The 20110-nt window shown below is 40.0% G+C and overlaps 1 protein-coding gene and 1 non-coding gene across 7 annotated transcripts in view; one reads left to right on the top strand and one right to left on the bottom strand.

Annotated features, from left to right (window-relative positions):
- The window catches only part of ADAMTSL1 (ADAMTS like 1), a 1072914-nt gene that overhangs the window by 162646 nt on the left and 890158 nt on the right, over positions 1–20110 (bottom strand). For all 6 annotated transcript variants that reach the window (XM_078369765.1, XM_078369768.1, XM_035306411.3 and 3 more), the window contains 2 exons: positions 6557–6736; positions 791–944 (listed from right to left, as the gene is read on the bottom strand). In XM_078369765.1, the coding sequence (XP_078225891.1) occupies positions 791–944; positions 6557–6736 (334 nt within the window). The remainder of the gene's footprint in view (positions 1–790; positions 945–6556; positions 6737–20110) is intronic.
- Positions 1635–1741, top strand: LOC118148018 (U6 spliceosomal RNA). Its single transcript, XR_004734764.1, has one exon. It is a non-coding gene; the product is annotated as a U6 spliceosomal RNA (small nuclear RNA).

The following is a 20110-nucleotide window of genomic DNA, read 5'->3' as shown; positions in this document are numbered from 1 at the left end:
AAGGGCCAGAGTGGAGAGAGAAAGAGAGATGGAGGTATCGGAGGACGGGAGAGAAGGAGTTCTTTAGGGTTTGTTTTGGCCAGGGCCATCCTTTACTGCCTGTATTTTTCAGGAGGACCTCGCGCCCAGCTGTGGACCATCAAGCTGCCACCACAATCAGAACTAATGAGATACAGTGGGCAACCCAGCGTCTCCCTGCTGGGCCTTGTTGCCCCTAGAAGCTTAGATGCTGCGTTCTAAATGGAGGGGGATCCCAGGGGAAAGGCACTTTCTCTCATTAAAAGAATTTTTAAACAATAAATTAGCACCATAAAAAGAGGCAGAGGACAGAGAGGAGAATATCCTCCTTTAAATGTTTACCTTTTGGGTCCTGCAAGGCACCAGAGCCCTAAAGGACCTGGTGAGGAGAGCCCAGAAGTGTTGCGGCTCTAGGGATTAATAGTAATCAGAACGAATCTGTTTAGAGTCGTTTAAAACCCCAGAGTGGCTAACATTAGACATCATTAGTACTATGCTGCCTCCAGCTTCCAGATCTCTGTATGCCAGCGAGTGAACTTTGCTCTACCCCCTGCAAACTTTTTCCAGGGGAGGAGAGAATTCAGCCTGGCCACGCGTAATTAAGATTCCTTTTCCGTCTCCAGCTGAGCTCTCCTGCCTGCAGCCCTCCAGGGGGTTCTACTGTCCCACTATTTCCCCCATGTCTTGGGTTTAGGGAAGGCCGCAGCGTGATGGCTATACCTGCTGCTGTTTGGGTTTCATCCCCCCATCCTCCGAGCCCTGACATACGTACTTGCACAGGTTGCCAGCATACAGGGCCTGATGGAGGAAGAGAAAGGCAGGGGCGGGCACAGGGTGGAATTGACAGCAGTTGAGATCCCGGTTTTCAGCACCTTTCGGCAAATAGCACTTCGAGTCTGAGTGCCTTCCCCACAGCTTGTGGAACACTGGTGGAGAAAGAAGGGCCAAATGCACATAAATTCAGGAAACTAGAAGCTAATTTTTAAGTAGACTCTCAAACTCATCAAAATATGAGAAAAGTTGCTTGGAAAAGCAATAGCCACTGAGATAGAAATACTAATTATGAGGTAATGATGTGGAAAACATGCCCATCTTATAGACATACTGCACTCTAAGATTTTCTACTCTGAGGTTTCCTGAAGACATTTTATCTATTTTACTTATACAGCCTGGGCTTCAGAGTTACAGAGTTGTAGAGTGTTTAAATCCCAACTCAGTATTTCACTAGGTGGCAAGTTACCTAAATTCTCTGAGTCTGTTCCCATTTATGCTTAGTTTGCAAGCCTTGGAATTAAGGGAGATAATATAGTTTAAATGTCATACATAGAAATGACAATTATTATTAATTCCTTTTCCTTCCTTCACAAATAAATGACAATATTTTTGTGTCAAGAATTAGATAACTGTTATGAATCTACTTTGTCTAAGGTAGGGTGCTGGATATTATGAAGAAAAGATGTGCAAGAGAGTTTCTAACCCCAATGAGCTGTCATTCAAATGAGGGGAAAATTCCAATGTTAAAATGAAATAATCCATTTGGGAAATGTAAGTCAAAACCACCACGAGATACCACTCATATCCACTGGAACAGCCATCATAAAAAAAAAAAAAAGACAGTGCTCGCTTCGGCAGCACATATACTAAAATTGGAACGATACAGAGAAGATTAGCATGGCCCCTGCGCAAGGATGACACGCAAATTCGTGAAGCGTTCCATATTAAGAAAAAAAAAAAAGACAATAGCAAGTGTTGGTGAGGATAGGAAAAACTGGCAGTTTCACTCATTACTGGTGGGAAAGTAAAATGATACAGCCACCTTAGAAAACAGATTGGGTTTCTTACAAAGTTAAATGTAAATTTACCATGAGAGGATTGGGTCTCTTCATCACCCGAGAAGCCCCTGAATCACTTCCTTAATGTAGTTACGGAACACAGTTTTAACATCTCTGCTCCAGCTTAACTTCCTTATTCCAGAGATATAGAAATTGAAGCTAGAGAAAGAGCTAGACTTGACCAAAGTAATAATCCAATCTTCTGACCGGAAACTGTTTTTATGTTTCTAGTTAGCAGCCTTAAAACAGCTACCAACGCAACCACAATTTTACTCCTGGGTATCTACCCAGCAGAGACAAAAACATACATCCACACAAAGACTTGTATGCATACATTCACAGCAGTATGACTCATAATTGCCAAAAGTGAAAATCATCCAATGGCGATCAACTGATGATTAAATAAACAAAACATGCCATAGCTATGCAGTGGAATATTATTCAGCCATTAAAAGTATAGTTTTTTTATGTGCTACAACATGCATAAACCTTAAAAACATGCTAAGTCAAATTTTATAATATATAAATCAGACCTGAATAAAGGTGTTCATAGAATTGTAATTATAGAATTTAGTAAAAATATACAATTAGAAGACAAAGTAATATAAAAATAATGCTAACAATAATTGAATGCTTATAGTACACCAGGGATTCTCCTCACCAAGGTCTTGAAGATGGTTGGAATCTGGGTGGGTGTAGAGAAATAGGGATCAGATGGGAAACAGGGAAATATCCAGAAAAAAGAAAAGTTCAGCATAGGAGTCCCAAGGCAGGCATGGGACAGAGCAGTTTGACAGAACAGAGGCCTCAAGGTGGAAGTGTCGAGAGATTGAGGGTTAGTTTGGAGCCAGACTTTGAAGACCTTTAGTTTTCAGACAAGAGGTCTGTAATTGGTCCATAAGGCAGTGGAAAGCCACTGAAGAGAGGGGTGACATGATGAAAGAGGTGTTTGGAGAAGGTTAATCTTGCAACAGTGTACAGAAGGGATGCAAGCAGGAGATGAGTGGGAGGCAGGGCGTCAGGGAAGGAGGCTGTCATCTCCAGACTTGGGATGATAAAAGCCTGAACAAGGGCTGTGGGAGTGTATCACATTAACTTGAAAAATGACGGTTAAAAAAAAAAGAAAAAACTATTTTATATTTTCAAATGTTATATCCTAACATGCTGAAGTGACGTTATTCTGTGTGATGCCACCCTGAAAGAAATTTAAGATGCAAAAGATGGAGATGAGAATCAAATCCATTGCTTTTATAGTCTGACCATTATGGGTTCCAGATTCCACGTATTCCTTATTTTATTGCAAATGACAGTGCCAGATCCAAGGATCAGACGGGATGGAGGTAAGAAGCCTGAAAATTTTAAAAAGCATAGTTGTTTTGAGGCTGCAAAGTAGAAACATAAAACCAGAGTTTTGGGTCAGAATATTGGGTTATGACTTTTGTCAAGTCTAGCTCTTTTTCTAGCTTCAAGTTCTGTAACTCTGGAATAAGGAAGTTAAACTAGAGCAGGGATTTAAAACTGTATTCCGTAACTATGTTGAGAAAGTAGTTCAGGGGCTTTTCAGGTAATGAGGAGACCCAACTCTTGGATAACTGAGATCAGCACTCACACTTAAACCAAAACAGCTCTAATTTTATGTTTAAGATTTTTGAGCTCATAGAAACATTTCATTTGATAAAGTGTTCTGTGGTTTTAATTTTTTAACAAAGTAATTAGGCTAATTAGACTATAGGATCTTTCAAGCTTCTTCTAGCTCTAAAATTGACTATTTTTTTTCTTTTCTTTTTTTTTGAGACGGAGTTTCGCTCGTTACCCAGGCTGGAGTGCAATGGTGTGATCTGGGCTCACCTCAACCTCCGCCTCCTGGGTTCAGGCAATTCTCCTGCCTCAGCCTCCTGGTAGCTGGGATTACAGGTATGCACCAACATGCCCAGCTAATTTTTTGTATTTTTAGTAGAGACAGGGTTTCACCATGTTGACCAGGATAGTCTCGATCTCTTGACCTCGAGATCCACCCTCCTCGGCCTCCCAAAGTGCTGGGACTACAGGCTTGAGCCACTGCGCCCGGCCTAAAATTGACTATTTTTAAGACATTTTTGGCAGGAGAAGGAGCAACTTCCATAAAATAGGATTTAAGAATATTTGATATCCAAGTCTTTCAGGAGATTGAGGATTTCTTTTCAGGAAAAGAAGTATGCCCTTTTGAGAGGTATTAACTTCAGAATCTGTAAATAATTTTATTTGAAATTCTAAAACTTTGGTTTAATTCCATCTCTATGGGATTCTCTGCAGTAACCATGAGATTGAGCCCAGATAGTTGAGGATGAAAAACACCCACAGATCATCTAGGACTTCCCTTCTCCAAGAGCAGTCTCATGTGAGGTGTGGAATGCACATCTCATTTCAGCCAGGGGGCCAGGGGAACAGTCATGAGGATGACAGGGCCAATGCAGAGCCTCTGTGAACGCCTCCAGGAGCACTTCAATAGGGCACCAGTGTGAGTTTAATCCCAGAGATTCAGGGATTACTTCCCACCATGCCCAGCCCCACCCCAAATGTTTGGAATTTACATTCATTAATACAGATAGCTCAGAACCTAGTAACGTTCCTTGGATAAGGGCTAACTCCTCCCAATTCCCAAAACACAACATTCTCTTGAGGAAGACCAGGAGAGCCTGTGGGAGACCTAAGCTGTGGCCTCAGGCCTAGCCAGCCACAGTGAGTGCTTCCTTTTACTTCCTTTCCTTCTCATGACAAGTGAGCCCAAATGGAAGAGAATCATAAGGGTTAACTTTCAGTAGGCACAAAGTATTTTACATGCAATATACATTAAATTTAATTTCTGCCTCCCACCTACATGATGTATGCTATTATATTTCCATTATACAGATAAGCAACCTAAGACCAAAAAGGTTAAGTAATTAGCCCAAGGTTATATTGCCAGTAAGTGGCAGAGTCAGATTTGAACCTAGGTTTGCCTGTCTTTGAGGAGTCTGGACTCTTTAACAACACATTGTACTCTTAACATGTTGCATTAGTACTGTTCTGAAGGCCTACTGTACTTAATGGGACCAGTGGGACCTTTTCCTTAGTCCAAAATCTCAAGGGTCTCTCTCAAATCTGCAGGCAGAAAAGAATGTTTTCTGAATCCTGTGTGTCTCATATACTTCAAAGGCCACAAACTCCAGGAACACAGGAAGACAATTATAATACACACAAGTCCCTTCCTCAGCAGCCCACTCATGATAGACTATCAGCTGATAGACTTAGGGGAGCAATTCCTTTTATATTACTGCACTGGGAGAATGTTTTCATCTAGAGCCACTTGGCAAATACATCTGTGTGCTTTAAATGCCATATCCCAAATCAACATTCCCATGGAAAAATTGTCACTAACACGCATGTGCACACACACAAATATACACATGCTCATTTTATATACTTTTAATCTTTTATCTTGATGAAATCAAATTTCTTTCCAAAACATGAGAAAATAGTTCCCCAAATGTTCTGAGACATTTGGGGCGAGATACCACAGGAAGCAATTTCACTGCCAAATTATAAAACCTCCCGTGGTAACCTAAGTTAACTCTTAATTGCAATGCACTTAGCAGGCACCATCTCACAGACTTCTATGCTAATTGATAAGATATGGGCAAGAATTCTAAGAGCCTATGTTGAGACAGCTGGATCTTAATTTTCACAGGCAGCTTTGCCCTCTGTAAGCAAGTATCTCTGTGAGGTATTTCAACCAGGAGCAGCTCCCTCCTGTGAGTTGTATACTATACAAAAAAAGGCAGTGGGGTTAAGAAGTCGCATTCAAATGCTTATATACTAGAAAAAGGAAACTCTTGAATCTGGCTTTACAGACATTTTCACTTCAGGTCTAGCGATTCTGTTCTTGGCTAAATCTGCCTGTGAGGCAACAATTTTGGGGGGATTTCTCCATGGAAGAGACACAGGCCTATGGAACTGGAGAATCGAAGGCAACCCAAGGAAGTGGTTGTGGCTGAAAACAAATGACTTGAAGCTAGCAGACACCTGAATTAGAAGAGGCATGATTTAGAAAGATAGGTTAGTTAGAGGTGTGTCTCTGACTTAGGAGATAAAGTCAGGTATGGTGAATGCTGATGCAATCACTTCCCAAAGTGTAGGGCAGCAAAAGAAATCAATGTCTCTTGCTGGGAAGTTGTTGGAGATTTTTAGAGCCAGGAAACTAACAGTAAACAGGCAGGATTTCCTTGGCCTTCTTTTCCTAATAAATCATGTCCTTTATTGTCCAGTAACTTGGAAGAGACGTGCTAGAGAGGCTTTGCCCTTCCTGAATAGAGACTAGAAACATCTGGGAGAAGGAGGTACAGGGAGGTCATGAGGAGGGGTGGTGTGGAGATAGAAGGAGAAGAACCCAGTGCGTGGAAAACAATTCTGGGCCAAAACAGCACCAGTAAGGTCTGGTTTTGTTCCACAAGGAGCCCATTTATAATTCCAAGCTTCCGATTGCTAGGGAAGGGCTGGCTACATAACTCGGGCCCCTGCAGTCTCGTTAAAAGCTAGTTACACACTATGGTGTATATGGTTACAAAAATACTGTTCCATAATGTTAGGAGGATTGTTTTGTTTTCTTCTTGCCTTTTCTATGCATATGTTTGCGGTGCCTTCTTTTCCTACTTGGGTGTCTTTTATTCTCTCCCGAGGAACATACATACCTCTGTCCAGTCCAAGAGAAGCCACTCACTGGGACAGTCATCTTTCTTGCATGCTTGCTGGGAGGCCGGTTTTGAAGCTGAACAGAAGGTCTCAGGAAGTTCCAGGAAGCTGCCATCAGCCATGCGCTGCTTGCAAAGAACCTCGCGTTTCTGAACACCCCCGCCACACGTTCTGGAACACTGGGGAAGGAAAGACGGAAGGAAGAAAAAGTAGATCCTATATGGGAAGGCAGTTTGTCTGACTGCTAATTCTTACCTTAGTTTGGCAGAGTAAAGGAAAAAGAAAAAAAAAAAGAGCAGAAAAAGAAAAAACCAGGAATTGGTCCAAAGGATTTTGTTTCTTCACTTTGAGGTGAATTTTGTAGCAAGATATACCCTCTCCACTCTTAATCCCAGGTATTTAACTAGAGCATCCAGGAATTTTTGGGGCCTTTAAATCTTAGAAAGTGGCTCCTGAACTATGATTTGCAGCCCCATCCAAGACAACTGGTTTAAAAGGTTAGTATAATAGAGTGTTCAGCATATTTACGATCCAGAGAAAATAATCTGTGCTGCTTCAAGAATGAACAGGAGAGAGCTCCTGCCATCAGTATAAATCTGGAGAAATGAATTTGCAGAAAAGACAGTCCTTTCTCTAAGTGAAGGCACTCTACCACACTGAATGGGCATCAGATTTAGGGTCTGGTTTTCTTAAGAACCCCCCTGGAATACTTTTCTTGCAGGATTGATGTTTTCTTAGGGCAGTGGGAGCCAGAGCCAATGAAATTTGGGATGCAAGAAAAATGGCCACATGTCAGTGGTTTTCAGAGGAACCCCAATAATACACATTGCGTACATGTAACTGAATAGTTATGTTCCAGGGGCATGAAGGGGGAGGGAGGACCCCTGAAGCACAGACTGTTGGCTATTTTCAAATATGTATCCCTTCCTTTTCAGAGCAAAGGAATCCGAAGCTTTTCACTAGGCATATGACATTTCAGCATAAAAACGATGTTTGCCAATCTCTCTTGAAGGTAGACACAGCCATTTGACTAAATGCTGGCCAATGCAATATAAAGGAAGGGTTGTGTGTGCTTTCAGGGAAGTTCCCACAAAGAGGATGTGGCATCTCTTCCCTTCTTTTTCTTTTCCCTGCTGGCTGGAATGTGAATGTGATGTCTGAAATGTACACTTTCATCTTGGGCTGTCATAAGCAAAAAAATTAGAAACCTAGCTTCCTGACTGTGAAGCCACCATACCCACTCTGGACTGCCTGTGTTTATGTGAGAGAAGAAGACTATTCTATCTTTTTAAGCCAATGTTATTTTGGGTTTTCTATTGCTTTCTGTTGGACATAACCCTAGCTAAGAGTTCAACCTATGACTACTCTGTGCTGGGGACATTTTATTTTAAAAATCAGAGCCTGCTGATTTCTTCCAGAACAGTCTCTTGTCACGAGCTTGCTGCCTTTGGGCTTGCCGAGAGATCAAACCTGGGTTTAGAAAGCCTGAGAGTTTGTGCTGAAGGACCTGCTCTGCTGGAGGAGTGCCCCTCTCAGAACCCATGGAGGTCTTTGCTTAGTGAGTTGTACTCAGAATGGCTCTGGGGTTTTTTGCTGGCAGTAAAGATTATAAGGTGATACCAGTGTCCTTGTGTACAGTCAGAACATCGCTGCAGCCCAGCTTCCACCTTCTCACTCGGTGGTCTCAACCCTGCATGCATATCAAGGTCTCCTGGGGAGCTCTGAAAAAGTATCGACGCCTGGGCCTCACTTCAGACCCCTCAAATCAGACATTCTAGGAGGTGGGTTCCAGGTACCAGTTTTTGTTTTGTTTTGTTTTTAAGGACTTCCAAATAATTCTTACCCAGATAATTCTATTGTGTCTCCAGGGCTGAGAACCATTTCTCCAAGTGAATGTTCCCTCACCATACCCAATGGCAATAAAATAAAGGTGGAAAGGAAAATCCGGGATGCAGAGAGGTCTCTGTTAGGACCAGTGTTTGTTTGGACTCCACCTGACACACATGCCATTCGCTTGCAGTTGTGACAGCGCTAGTGGATAATGATGTTAGAAAAACAATCAACTCTGTCTAGTTAAGCCCTTTAGTCTCATAGTCTTTTACATGATTCAAACCAGTGGAGGGCAAGCTTTTTCTTTTTTTTTTTTTTTGCACTGCAAATTTTAAAAATAACTGTATTGAGTCCCCTAGGAAAAAAGATGTATTTTCTTATTACTGGGATCCACTACCTACCCACTGAAGCATTGAAGGCTAACAAAAAATATGAAATGACCCTACAAGCTAGGACTTATTTCCACTTTACAGGAAAAAAAAAAAAAAGTTGAGGCTCAGAGAGGTATGCAACCCAGTGAAGGCCACACAGGAACTAGAATTGGTTTCTTGCTATTTATTGCAACATTTACTGAGCTTCTACTGGACACCATGCTCTGGGCACAGCTGGAGAACAAGTCCAAACTCAACTTCTCTCCTCTGTGGTTGTAGCAACTCCTGTGTGCTTGCAGACCCAGTGTGGAGTAATCTGACTATTGCTTCATGAGGATGGCTCCCAGCCCGATCAGCACCAAGCCTCCCAAGAGCCTGGTCTTACTCTCTCACACACCTGGGCTTTGCAATTCAATTCTTAGCTTTCCCTCCTGCAACTATCCCTGACTGGCAAGAGCCAGCCCATGATTCAGGTTGGGAGCAGAATTTAAAGTAGTTCATCTAAATTCTGGTAACCCTGGAAATATGTTCTCCCTAAACTCTTTGATTTCTGAGAGGCAACATTTGAACATAGCTCTGAGGCGATGCCATGAAGCTAGACCACTTGTCACTCGTCACAGGTCCTACCAGCTCCTTCTAAGGGCTTTTCTAGTGTGTCTTTAGGCTTGATTAAGAAAAAAATTTATGGTCTCAGAGCTAACGATTCAAGTGACTGGCCTAAACTTTTATCTTCTCTGTGGCTCATTTCAGTGACTCTGTGGACTTTTCATGTATTGAAGAAGCAAATTTTAATTTTAGCTCTAATTGAGTGGTGATTCAATAAGAAATTAAAGGATTTCACTTCTTTAACTCATTTTGTACCCACACCGCCTAGAATAATGCCTCCTGTGAATGTTATCAATAAAAATCTGTGGCATTGAATTGAAGTTGGTATTTGGGAGAAACTGAAATTAGTGGCTAAGATTTCCATTTAACTAGAATATTCCTCTTGTTACTATGGATAACTAAGGTTTTAAATTTAGTTTTACAGTCTTTTGTATAATTTTTTAGGTTCAACCTTCTCTTATTGTTGTCAAATTCTCACATCAAACCAAGCAGTTATATTATAATCAGATTAGTTATAAACTTTTCTTGTTCATTCATTCTTTTCATAAGTAGACAACCATGTGGATTACTGACTCCTAAGGATTTGCCAAATTTTGGGACTATATTCTCAACAATACTTTCCGTTCTGTGAATTACTAAGATTCTTCCATGAACTTTATGTAATTTTTCTGAAACCACAATTGTCAGAAAGAAACAAGTTTGTGCTGATAAATCAACAATTTTAATTTTAATTTTAAGCTCTGATCTCTCCTCTATGCCTACTCAACATGTCCACTTAAATACAAAAAGGCATCTTGATTTAAATATGCCTAAAATGGAACTCCTAATGCTGCCCCGCCAACCTCATTCCAAACCTACTTCTCTCTCAGTCTTCCCCATTCATTTGCCACATCCAGGGCAAAAACTTAAGCCCTCAAGTTTTTCCTTTTTCTTACCACCCTTCACCTGGCATCCAGTTCTTGGCCAAATAAGGCCAGGTTTACTTACAAAACATATAAGCTGTACTTCTAAAATAAATATAAATCAGTTTACCATAATCCATCATCTCTTGCCTTTTACTGGTACTTTGGTCTGAAGGTCTGTGTCCTCTCTGCCACTCCCTAAATTCACATGCTGAAATCCCAATTCCCAAGGTGATAGCATTAGGAGTGAGGACATTTGGGAGGTGATTAGGTCATGAGGGTGGAACCCTCAAGAATGGGATGAATATCCTCATAAAGGAGGTTCCAGAGAGCTGCCTTGCCCCTTCCATGATATGAGGACACAGCCAGAGAGCACCATCTATAAACCAGAAAGATGTTTCTTGCCAGACACTGAAGCTTCCAGCACCCTGACCTTAGACTTTCTACCCTCCAGAACTGTGAGAAATAAACTTCTGTCATTGATAAGCTACTTAGTCTATGGTATTTTGTTTTAGCAGCTGGAATGGATTAAGATATAGAGTTTCTAGTAGGCTATAGATGGTACACTCAAATGTGGTCATTTGAAAAAAGCTCCTTCCTCCTGCTGGAAACCCCATATTGTCTTCTCTACACTCTGTTCTCTACACGGTAGCAAGAGTAATGTTTTCAATGCATAAATGTGAATGCAAAATTTCCATGCTTAAAACACTCCAATGACTTTCCCTTGCAATGAGAATAAAATCTACACTCCTCTAACCCTGCCCTGCAAACCACTACATATTCTGGTTTCTGCCCTAGTGGAACTCAGACATTGTCTAGCTTAAATCCTTCCAACTTTATTAATTCATTCCACATAAATGTATTAAGTGCCAATCATGGGCCAAGCATGGTTCTATGTAGGTGAATATACAGCAATGAGCAAGAAAAGCGTTGTACACCTCTGTAATCTTTTATGATTCCCTCCTTTCCCTGTATACTCCAGACAGACTTCTTTTTGTTGTTTTGCTCTTCAAACTGTCAAGCTTGTTTCTCTCACAGAGCCTTTGCATTTGCTCTTGTACCTGCACCATTCTTCTCTTACATCATCATGTGGCTGAGTCTCTTGAATAATCCAGGTTCAATTCCATTCTCAGCTGTGTGGAGAGACCATCCCTAACCTTCCTACCTAGAGAAGCCAAAGAGGTCTATCCCATTACCTCATTTTTTTTTTTAAATGGCTCTGATACTTTCAGAAATTACCACCCATTTAGACCATTAGCTCTAAGAAGGAAGAGGTTTTGCTTCTGTTGTTGCTCATATTAAGTATTTGGGAATTTCATTTAAAACTTTTCCCCAGTACATTCTTACATCTTAAATAAAAAACATTAGAATTGAACAAATCCACCTCTAGTTTTCTTTCTTACACATGCTCTCTTCATTTCCTTCTTTTAAAATTAATAATTTGTTTCCCAGTAAAGAAGTGGTCATGGTATGAGCTGAATAGAGTGACATTTTATAATAAATTCTGGGAGTATATGATGTTTTGATATGATCCATAAATATTTACACTGTTCAAAATGCAGTGTACTTTTTTCTCTGAGAGAAATAATGGCTGGTTCATAAAACTATTATCTCCTAAACCTAAAAATGACATCTTTTTTTAGGTTTAGGAGATAATAGTTTTCATTTAAACTTTTGATTATAATTCACACTCAGATTCCTCATGGGTCCTATTGAGTCCTTCAGATGTAAAAAACATGCTCTCAAAGTTTCTGTTGCCCAGTGATTGACATTTTTAGGTACTCCACTATTGATGCTGAATTTGTAGGAGTATGGATCTCCTCAATGCCTGGTGGCTGAAGTTTCCTTTTTCTAAATATTCTGTGAGGCACATAGGCTTCTATTCAATTTGAATAAATGCTCCAAAATAAACAAGTTATTTGTCCAAAATAAACAAAATAAACAAGCTAAATAAGGAGATTCAAGATGTTCACTTAGAGTTTCTTAGTGAATTTGGCAATAAAGAAAAAATGCAGGTTAATTTTCTCTTTCTTTAAAATTGAGGAAGTAAATAATGAAAATAATTTGTCTCATTTCAAGGATGTCAATATAATAAAACTGTACTACAGAGTGATCATTCACTGAAAATAATACAACTGGGTTATCAGTTTGCAGCTAGGACTTGATTTAAGGCACAGACCTCCGACAGGATATAGGTCTGTAACAACATGATAAAACAGCTGCAGAAAAAGTTTTTAAACAGTTTCATTTAAAAATTTGATATATACATAAAACTTTAGGAGATTCTCAATGGTAAGAAGATAAAATCTAGACTCCTGACTGTGCCCTTCACTTTGATCTGCATGGAGCTTTCCGGCCCATTCCTTGACATACTGCCATGTGCCCATGCTTTAGCTACAGTGGACAGTGTGACAGTGGGCACACAGACACCTTCTCTGCTCTGGCTTTTGATCATATCATTCAGTTCATGAGCAATGCCTGCCAGCTCTTTCTTCATCCAGAGACTTCCAAGATATGCTTGAAGGTCTAATTCAAAGGCCACTTCTTGTCCTAGCTAGAGCAATAAGACAAGAGAAAGATATAAATAGCATCCAAATTGGAAAGGAAGAAGTCAAATTATCCTTGTTTGCAGATGATATATTTGGAAAAACCTAAAGACTCCACATGAAAACTATTAGAACTGATAAATTTAAATTCAGTAAATTTGTAGGATACAAAATCAACATATAAAAATCAGCATTTTTCTATGTTCAACAGTGAACAATGTAAAAAAGAAATTAAAAAAGTAATCCCACTTATAATATCCACACATAAAATTAAAAAACTAGGAATTAACCAAAGCAGTGAAATATCTCTATAATGAAAAGTATAAAACACTGATGAAATAAATTGAAGAGGACATCAAAAACTGGAAAAATAATCACATTCATGCATTGGAAGAATCAATTTTGTTAAAATATCCTTACTACCCAAAGCAATCTACAGATTCGATATAATCCCTATCAAAATGCCAAAACCATTCTTTACAGAAATAGAAAAACAATCCTAAAATTTATGTGGAACCACAAAAGATCCAGAATAGTCAAAGCTATCCTAAGCAAAAAAACAACATAAAATTGGAGGAATCACATTATCTGACTTCAAATTATACTACAGAGCTACAGTATCAGCTATAGCATGGTACTGGCATAAAAACAGACATACAGACCAATGGAATAGAATAGAGAACCCAGAAACAAATCCATAGTGCTACAGTGAACTCAGTTTCAACAAAGGTGCCAAGAACCTACACTGGGGAAAAGACAGTCTCTTCAATGAATGGTGCTTGAAAAACTGGGTATCTCTATGCAGAAGAATCAAAATAGACCCCTCTTTCCATATACACAAATTAAATCAAAATGGATTAAAGACTTAAATCTAAGACCTCAAACAAAGAAGCTACCACAAGAAAACATTGGGAAAAATCTCTGGGACATTGGTTTGGACAAAAATTTCTTGAGCAATACCCCTCAAGCACAGGCAAACATGGATAAATGGGATCACAAGTTAAAAAGCTTCTGCACAGCAAAGGAAACAATCAACAAAGTGAAGAGACAACCCGCACAATGGGAGAAAATATTTGCAAATTACCCTGACGAGGGAGTAATAACCAGAATATATAAGGAGCTCAAACAACTCTGTAGGAAAATAATCTAATAAATCAATCAAAAGATGGGCAAAAGATCTGAATAGATATCTCTGAAAAGATGACACAATAGCAAACAGGCATGTGAAAAGGAGCTCAACACCACTGATCATCAGAGAAATGCAAATCAAAACTACAGCAAGATATCTCACCCCAGTTAAAATGGCTTTTATCCAAAAGACAGGCAATAATAAATGGTGGCGAGGATGTGGACAAAAGGAAACCCTTATACACTTGGTGAGAATGTAAATTAGTACAACCACTATGGATAACAGTTTGGAGTTTCCTTTAAAAAGTAAAAATTGAGCAACCATATGATCCAGTAATCACACTGCTGGGTTATACCCAAAAGAAAGGAAATCAGTGTATCTGGGAGATACGTGCTCTACTATGTTTGTTGCAGTATTTTTTACAATAGCTAAATTAGAAGTACCTAAGTGTCCATCAACAGATGAACAGATAAAGAAAGTGAGGTACATATACACAATGGAGTACTATTCAGACATAAACAGAATGAGATCCAGTCATCTGCAACAACATGGATGGAACTGGAGGTTATTATGTTAAGTGAAATAAGCCAGGCACAGAAAGACACACATTGTGTGTTCTCACTTGTCTGCAGGATCTAAAAATCAAAACAAACCAAACTCATGGACACAGAGAGTGGAAGAAGGATGGTTACCAGAGACTGGGAAAAGTAGTGAGGGGCTGAGCGGGAAGGTGGGAAGGTAAATGGGTACAAAAATATATACTAGAAAGAGTGAATAAGACCTACTATTTGAGAGCACAATAGGGTGACTATAGTCAATAATAAACTGTACATTTTAAAATAAAGAGTGTCATTCAATTGTTTGCAACTCAATGGATAAGTGTTTGATGGATGCCCCATTCTTCATGATGTGCTTATTTCACATTGTGTGCCTGTATCAAAACATCTCATGCACCCACAAATACATATACCAACTATGTACCCACAAAAATTAATTTAAACTAGGAATTTCTTTTTAAAAGTCCACATCTTTATTTAAGACTCCTCCAACCCCCCTGCATTTTGGCAAATAAATTACCCCCCACCCACCCTGACCTAGAAGGGTAACTTATCTCTTCTGTAAGGGCTCATCATTTATGTGTCTGCTATTTTCCCCTGTCTCCCTGCATGCACACAGGATTATGGGTCTTTTGAGGAAAGGTAATTCATTCATCTTTATATTCCCCATAGCCTAGTAGAGGATCTGGCAAACAGCATGCACTTCATAAATGTTTGTTGAATTGATGATTAGATGAGCAAAAGAGCTCTATATCCAGATGTTAAAAAGATGGAAAACAAGCATCCAGCTGATGGGCTGATCATCCACCTTTTATCAGGCTGCTTTATCGTTAGCCAGAAGCTGCTTCACAGTAAGGCAGCAGTGGGTTTCAGCCAGTGATGGTATGTGCTCTGCTGGAGACCCTAATGCTCCAAGTATGGGAGGCAGCCATGTGACTAAGTAAATGTCAGGGATTTTGCTCCTAAATGCTTGTCTGTCTGTGTTCTGAAATTTTCTTCAGTGTGTCTGCATTGTTGAAAGGTATATTTAGAAAATTTGTAAAATTGTAGAAAATGAAATTTCAAAGGAGTCAAGGCTCCAAAGTCTGTGATGCCTTTGTGAATGTGCTAAGATTACCTGGTGAGGCCGACAGTTCTTATGCAAGAGACAGGATGCAAAGAAGAAAATGTTTCCAAAGGAGCAATGGCAAGAGACCTTTAATGAAATTAAACAAAACATGTTTGCCTTTATGCGTCATCATTGAAAATAATATTCTAGTATAAAGAGATAAATCTCCAGTAAGGGATATTATTTTTAAATATATGCAATAAGCAAAATAAATTACAAAAATATTATTTACATTGCTTGTATCTGCTGCCATACATGTTTTATGATATGAGGTCATGGGTTCATTTTTATAAGTAAAAAATACATAATAAGGCAAACAATGATGTCTCTACACAAAAAATACAATGGCCCAAGTGTCCTGTACTTTTAAAGATTTTCCCATAATAAGCACATTAATAAATTCTGCCTGTATTGAAATTTCGGTTTCATATTAGTAGTTTAATTTACATAGAGCTGAGTTGATTTCCTTGATACTTTTACTAATATTATTGAACCCAATACGAAGTGATGTTTATGTTTAGTTTCTAAGGCTAACTTTTGTTTAACATATGCACTCTGCACTCTGCTTACAACTTCTAATTCACTTCATTTGTTTCTTCATTCACTCATTCATTCTTTCACCAAACATTTATTGAGTACTCACTGAGTACTCAATTGGATGCTGGGGATTTATAAAAAACGGTTACTAGGCTGGGCGCGGTGGCTCAAGCCTGTAATCCCATCATTTTGGGAGGCCGAGGCAGGTGGATCACGAGGTCAAGAGATCGAGACCACCCTTGTTAACATGGTGAAACCCTGTCTCTACTAAAAATACAAAAAATCAGCTGGGCATGGTGGCGCATGCCTGTAATCCCAGCTACTCAGGAGGCTGAGGCACGAGAATTGCCTGAACCCAGGAGGCAGAGGTTGAGGTGAGCCGAGATCATGCCATTGCACTCCAGCCTGGGTAACAAGAACGAAACTCCGCCTCAAAAAAAAAAAAAAAATAAACGGTTACTAAGCCTCAGGTATTTGCAGTCCAGTGAGGGAGAAAAACTGCTATACAATGTGATCAGTTTTACAAAAAGGGAATACAACAAAGAGTGCAATTAAATCTTTACCGAAAAACTGGGGAAGCTCTAGTGAGCAATGACACGTGAGCAGTTGCCAGGGAGATGAGGTTGCTGGCATAGTCAGAGTGTGTGCACGCACTCAAGGTGTGAAGGGACATGGCATGTTCAGATGACTCAAAGCAGTCCTTTGATGGTGCACTGCTGGGCCCATGAAGAAAAGTAGGTGGAAAATTATTCTGAGAGATCAGATTAGGGGCACATGGTGAAGTGCCTTTGGACATAATCTTAAAACCATGGGGTATCAATAGGGGTTTCAAAGCAGGAGTACATGATCCAATTTGTAGAAGATGACTCAGGCAGCATAGGCCAATAAGTTCTAAACAATACTGCTTTGTGAGGTATTAACAGGTATGCCATGGAGAAAGGGCTTCCTGCTTAAATACCTTTGTGTAATACTGCATACCATAACCCTATTTAGGGGTTCCCAGTGCCTGTTAATATTTTAAAGGCTAGAAGAGAGAACCTGTAAGAATTCTGATAGTAAGAATTAATGATAGTAAGAATCATTAATGCCAGATTAGGAAACACTGGATGAAAGTCAGGCAAGATGATACAGGGAGATCAAGTAAAAGGCCATTTGTAAGGGTTTAATGAGTTGATTGTAAGGAGAGGGATTAGAAAGGAAGGGAGTGATGGAGGAGATATAGAAAGCGGAATCAAACAGCATATAAATGTTGATTAAGTGTGATGGATGCATGAGGCTCCAGTTTCCAAGTAGAAAGCAGGACAGAGGGTGGTGTCACCTACACAACAACTATCAATGAAGAAAGACTAGGTTAGTGGGGAAAGGGGTGGCAGGCAGGTGTGGATCAAGCTTGGTGTTAGGCCTTTGGAGTTTGAGGTAACTTAGCGATGTGTGAGATTGAGGGAGCCCAAAGGCAGTTGGATACAGTGCTATGTACACAGTTGAGGTCACAGCTGAGCCAAACTGAATTAGGCCCAGAGAAACACAGAAAAATGAGAACTGAAATCTCACTTACTAAACATAATTATTGAAATGAGAAAAGAAGTCTTCAACCATTTTGGGTATTAGAATTCCCTTTTTTGGCCGGGTGCGATGGCTAATGCCTGTAATCCCAGCACTTTGGGAGGCCCAGGCAGGAAGATCACGAGGTCAAGAGTTTGAGACCAGCCTGGCCAACATGGCGAAACCCTGTCTCTACCAAAAAATACAGAAAAGTTAGCTGGGTGTGGTGGCGCATGTCTATATTCCCAGCTACTAGGAAGGCTGAGGCAGGAGAATTGCTTAAACCCAGGAGGCGGAAATTGCAGTGAGCTGAGATCGTGCCACTGCCCTACAGCCTGGGTGACAGTGAGAGACTCTGTCTCAAAAAAAAGAAAAACAAAAGAATTCCCTTGTTCATCTCGTCTCAAGCTTTCTTAACTCTGGAAGTACAAGGGGTGCATACCGTACCTTTGGGGTTTCATATTCTTGTTATGGTGTGAAGCAATGGTTTGATAGGCTGCACACCCAGCAAAATCAGAGCAATGATGCCAAAGAGCTTTCTGCTAATAAATAAAAACAAAAACAATCACATGTAAAGCTGGACTTTCGATTTGTTTTGCTATGTTTATTGCTGCCTCTAAAGATAGGATCAAGTGTCCACTTCCTTATGAAATACACTATTGAAAATGAGATAAACATCCTAAGAGTTTTTCCTCCCTGGGACAGAAAATTTTAAACAAATATAGCCTCTAACTTATGTGGATTTATATTTTAGTCACTGGAATATAACAATACTGATTACTATGTGACTCTTTGCCAGAATTCAATCCTCTAATCCAAACCAAAGGTACTTTTGTCTTTGCTTGCATGTATGTATGTGTGTTTAAATCTAGAAAATGAAAATTTTAATTCAGGCATTTATAGTTATCATTAAAATTCTCTTTTGCTTTATATCACTAGCAGGGACTCCTCTCTCATATGCTTTTTTACACAGCTGAACTACAGGCATTTTGAACTGTAACCTGGATTAAGAAAGGTTTAGTGGGAAATGGCAACACAATCACAGTTTTAAGCAAGGGGAGGACAGAGAGATTGTGGCAATTCTTTGTCTCTGCACAGATGTGTGCAATATGTATGTACAGTTGGGTGGACACAATCTTGAACACAAAACACATGCAATGCAGAGAAATGTATATTATGTTTCAAAGTGGACCAATTCATTTCATTTAACCTTTAGCACCTTTTTTTTTTTAAAAAATTCCTTGTTTCAATTTAATTTTTAGAAGAAAAACAAATGAAGGAATATTGATGCATATGACATATACATTGATGTAATAGCTATAGAGAGGCAAAGGGGTAGTGGAAGACAGGTTCCCAATCTCAAGGAGCTTGTGCTAGTGGAGACTAAGTGCTTCACCCACAATATAGCAGGTAGTGGTGGGCCGAACAATGGCCCCTGAAGACATTTTCATCTTGACCCCTGGTACCTGTGAACATGTGACCTGGTGCAGTAAAAGGGTCTTTACTGATGTGATGAGGGCTCCTGAGAGGCGGAAATGATCCTGGATTATCCAGGTAGGCTTGAGGTAGTCATGGTGGTCCTCAGAAGAGGGAGGCAGGAGGGTCTGAGTCAGAGAGAGGATGAAGGGACGGAATTAGCAGTGGGAAGAAGATGGAGGAAGGGGCCATGAGCTAAGGAGGCACGTGGCCTGTAGAAGCCAGAAAAGACACTGAGATCCTCCCCTTGATCTCCAGAGGGCATGCAGGCCTGCTGACCCCCTGAATTTAGCCAGATGAGACTGAGTTGGGACTTCTGATCTTCACAACTCTAAGATAGTGTGTTTGTGTTGTTTTAAGCCACCGAGTCTGTGGTAATTTGTTACAGTAGCAATAGGAAGCCAACACACAGATGAACTGTCCTAGATAGAAGCAACAAATACCGAGAGTTCTGTAAACTGCTGATTTTAGGACTGTTACCAGATTTCTTCACAATTTAATAGTTAAAAGCAGATGATGGTAAAGACATCTTGGGAAAGTCACACTGCATAGTGGAAAAGAAAATGAGTTTGAAGCACACAGGCCCCCTTTCGCATCTACCAGCTTTGTGATTTGGCTTCCTCACTAGGCCGCCCTGAGGCTCAAAAGAGGGAGGCCAAGTGCAGCAAACGAGGTCTAATAGAGAATGTTCAAATTCCTATTAAGCTCACAGTGCTTCAAGTTCCTCACATGTAAAATGGGGACCATATTAGTAGCTATCATATAGGACAGTGAGGATTAAGTGAGGTAAATATGTAAAGTGTTTAGAGCTGTCGGGAACACAGAGAAAGTGCTGCTGTCATTATAAAAACCAGCAGCTCCTGAAATGTAGTAAGTGCTCAATAAATGAGACCAGCAGAATGGGCATGTACCTTCCCAGCACCAAACCCAATGCTTTGCAGTGTGTCCT

This window comes from Callithrix jacchus, chromosome 1 (assembly GCF_049354715.1).
Source record: "Callithrix jacchus isolate 240 chromosome 1, calJac240_pri, whole genome shotgun sequence".
In the NCBI taxonomy this organism is placed as follows: domain Eukaryota; kingdom Metazoa; phylum Chordata; class Mammalia; order Primates; family Cebidae; genus Callithrix; species Callithrix jacchus.
The sequence above is the reverse complement of the archived record's forward strand: the minus strand, read 5'-3'. Positions and strand labels throughout refer to the sequence as shown.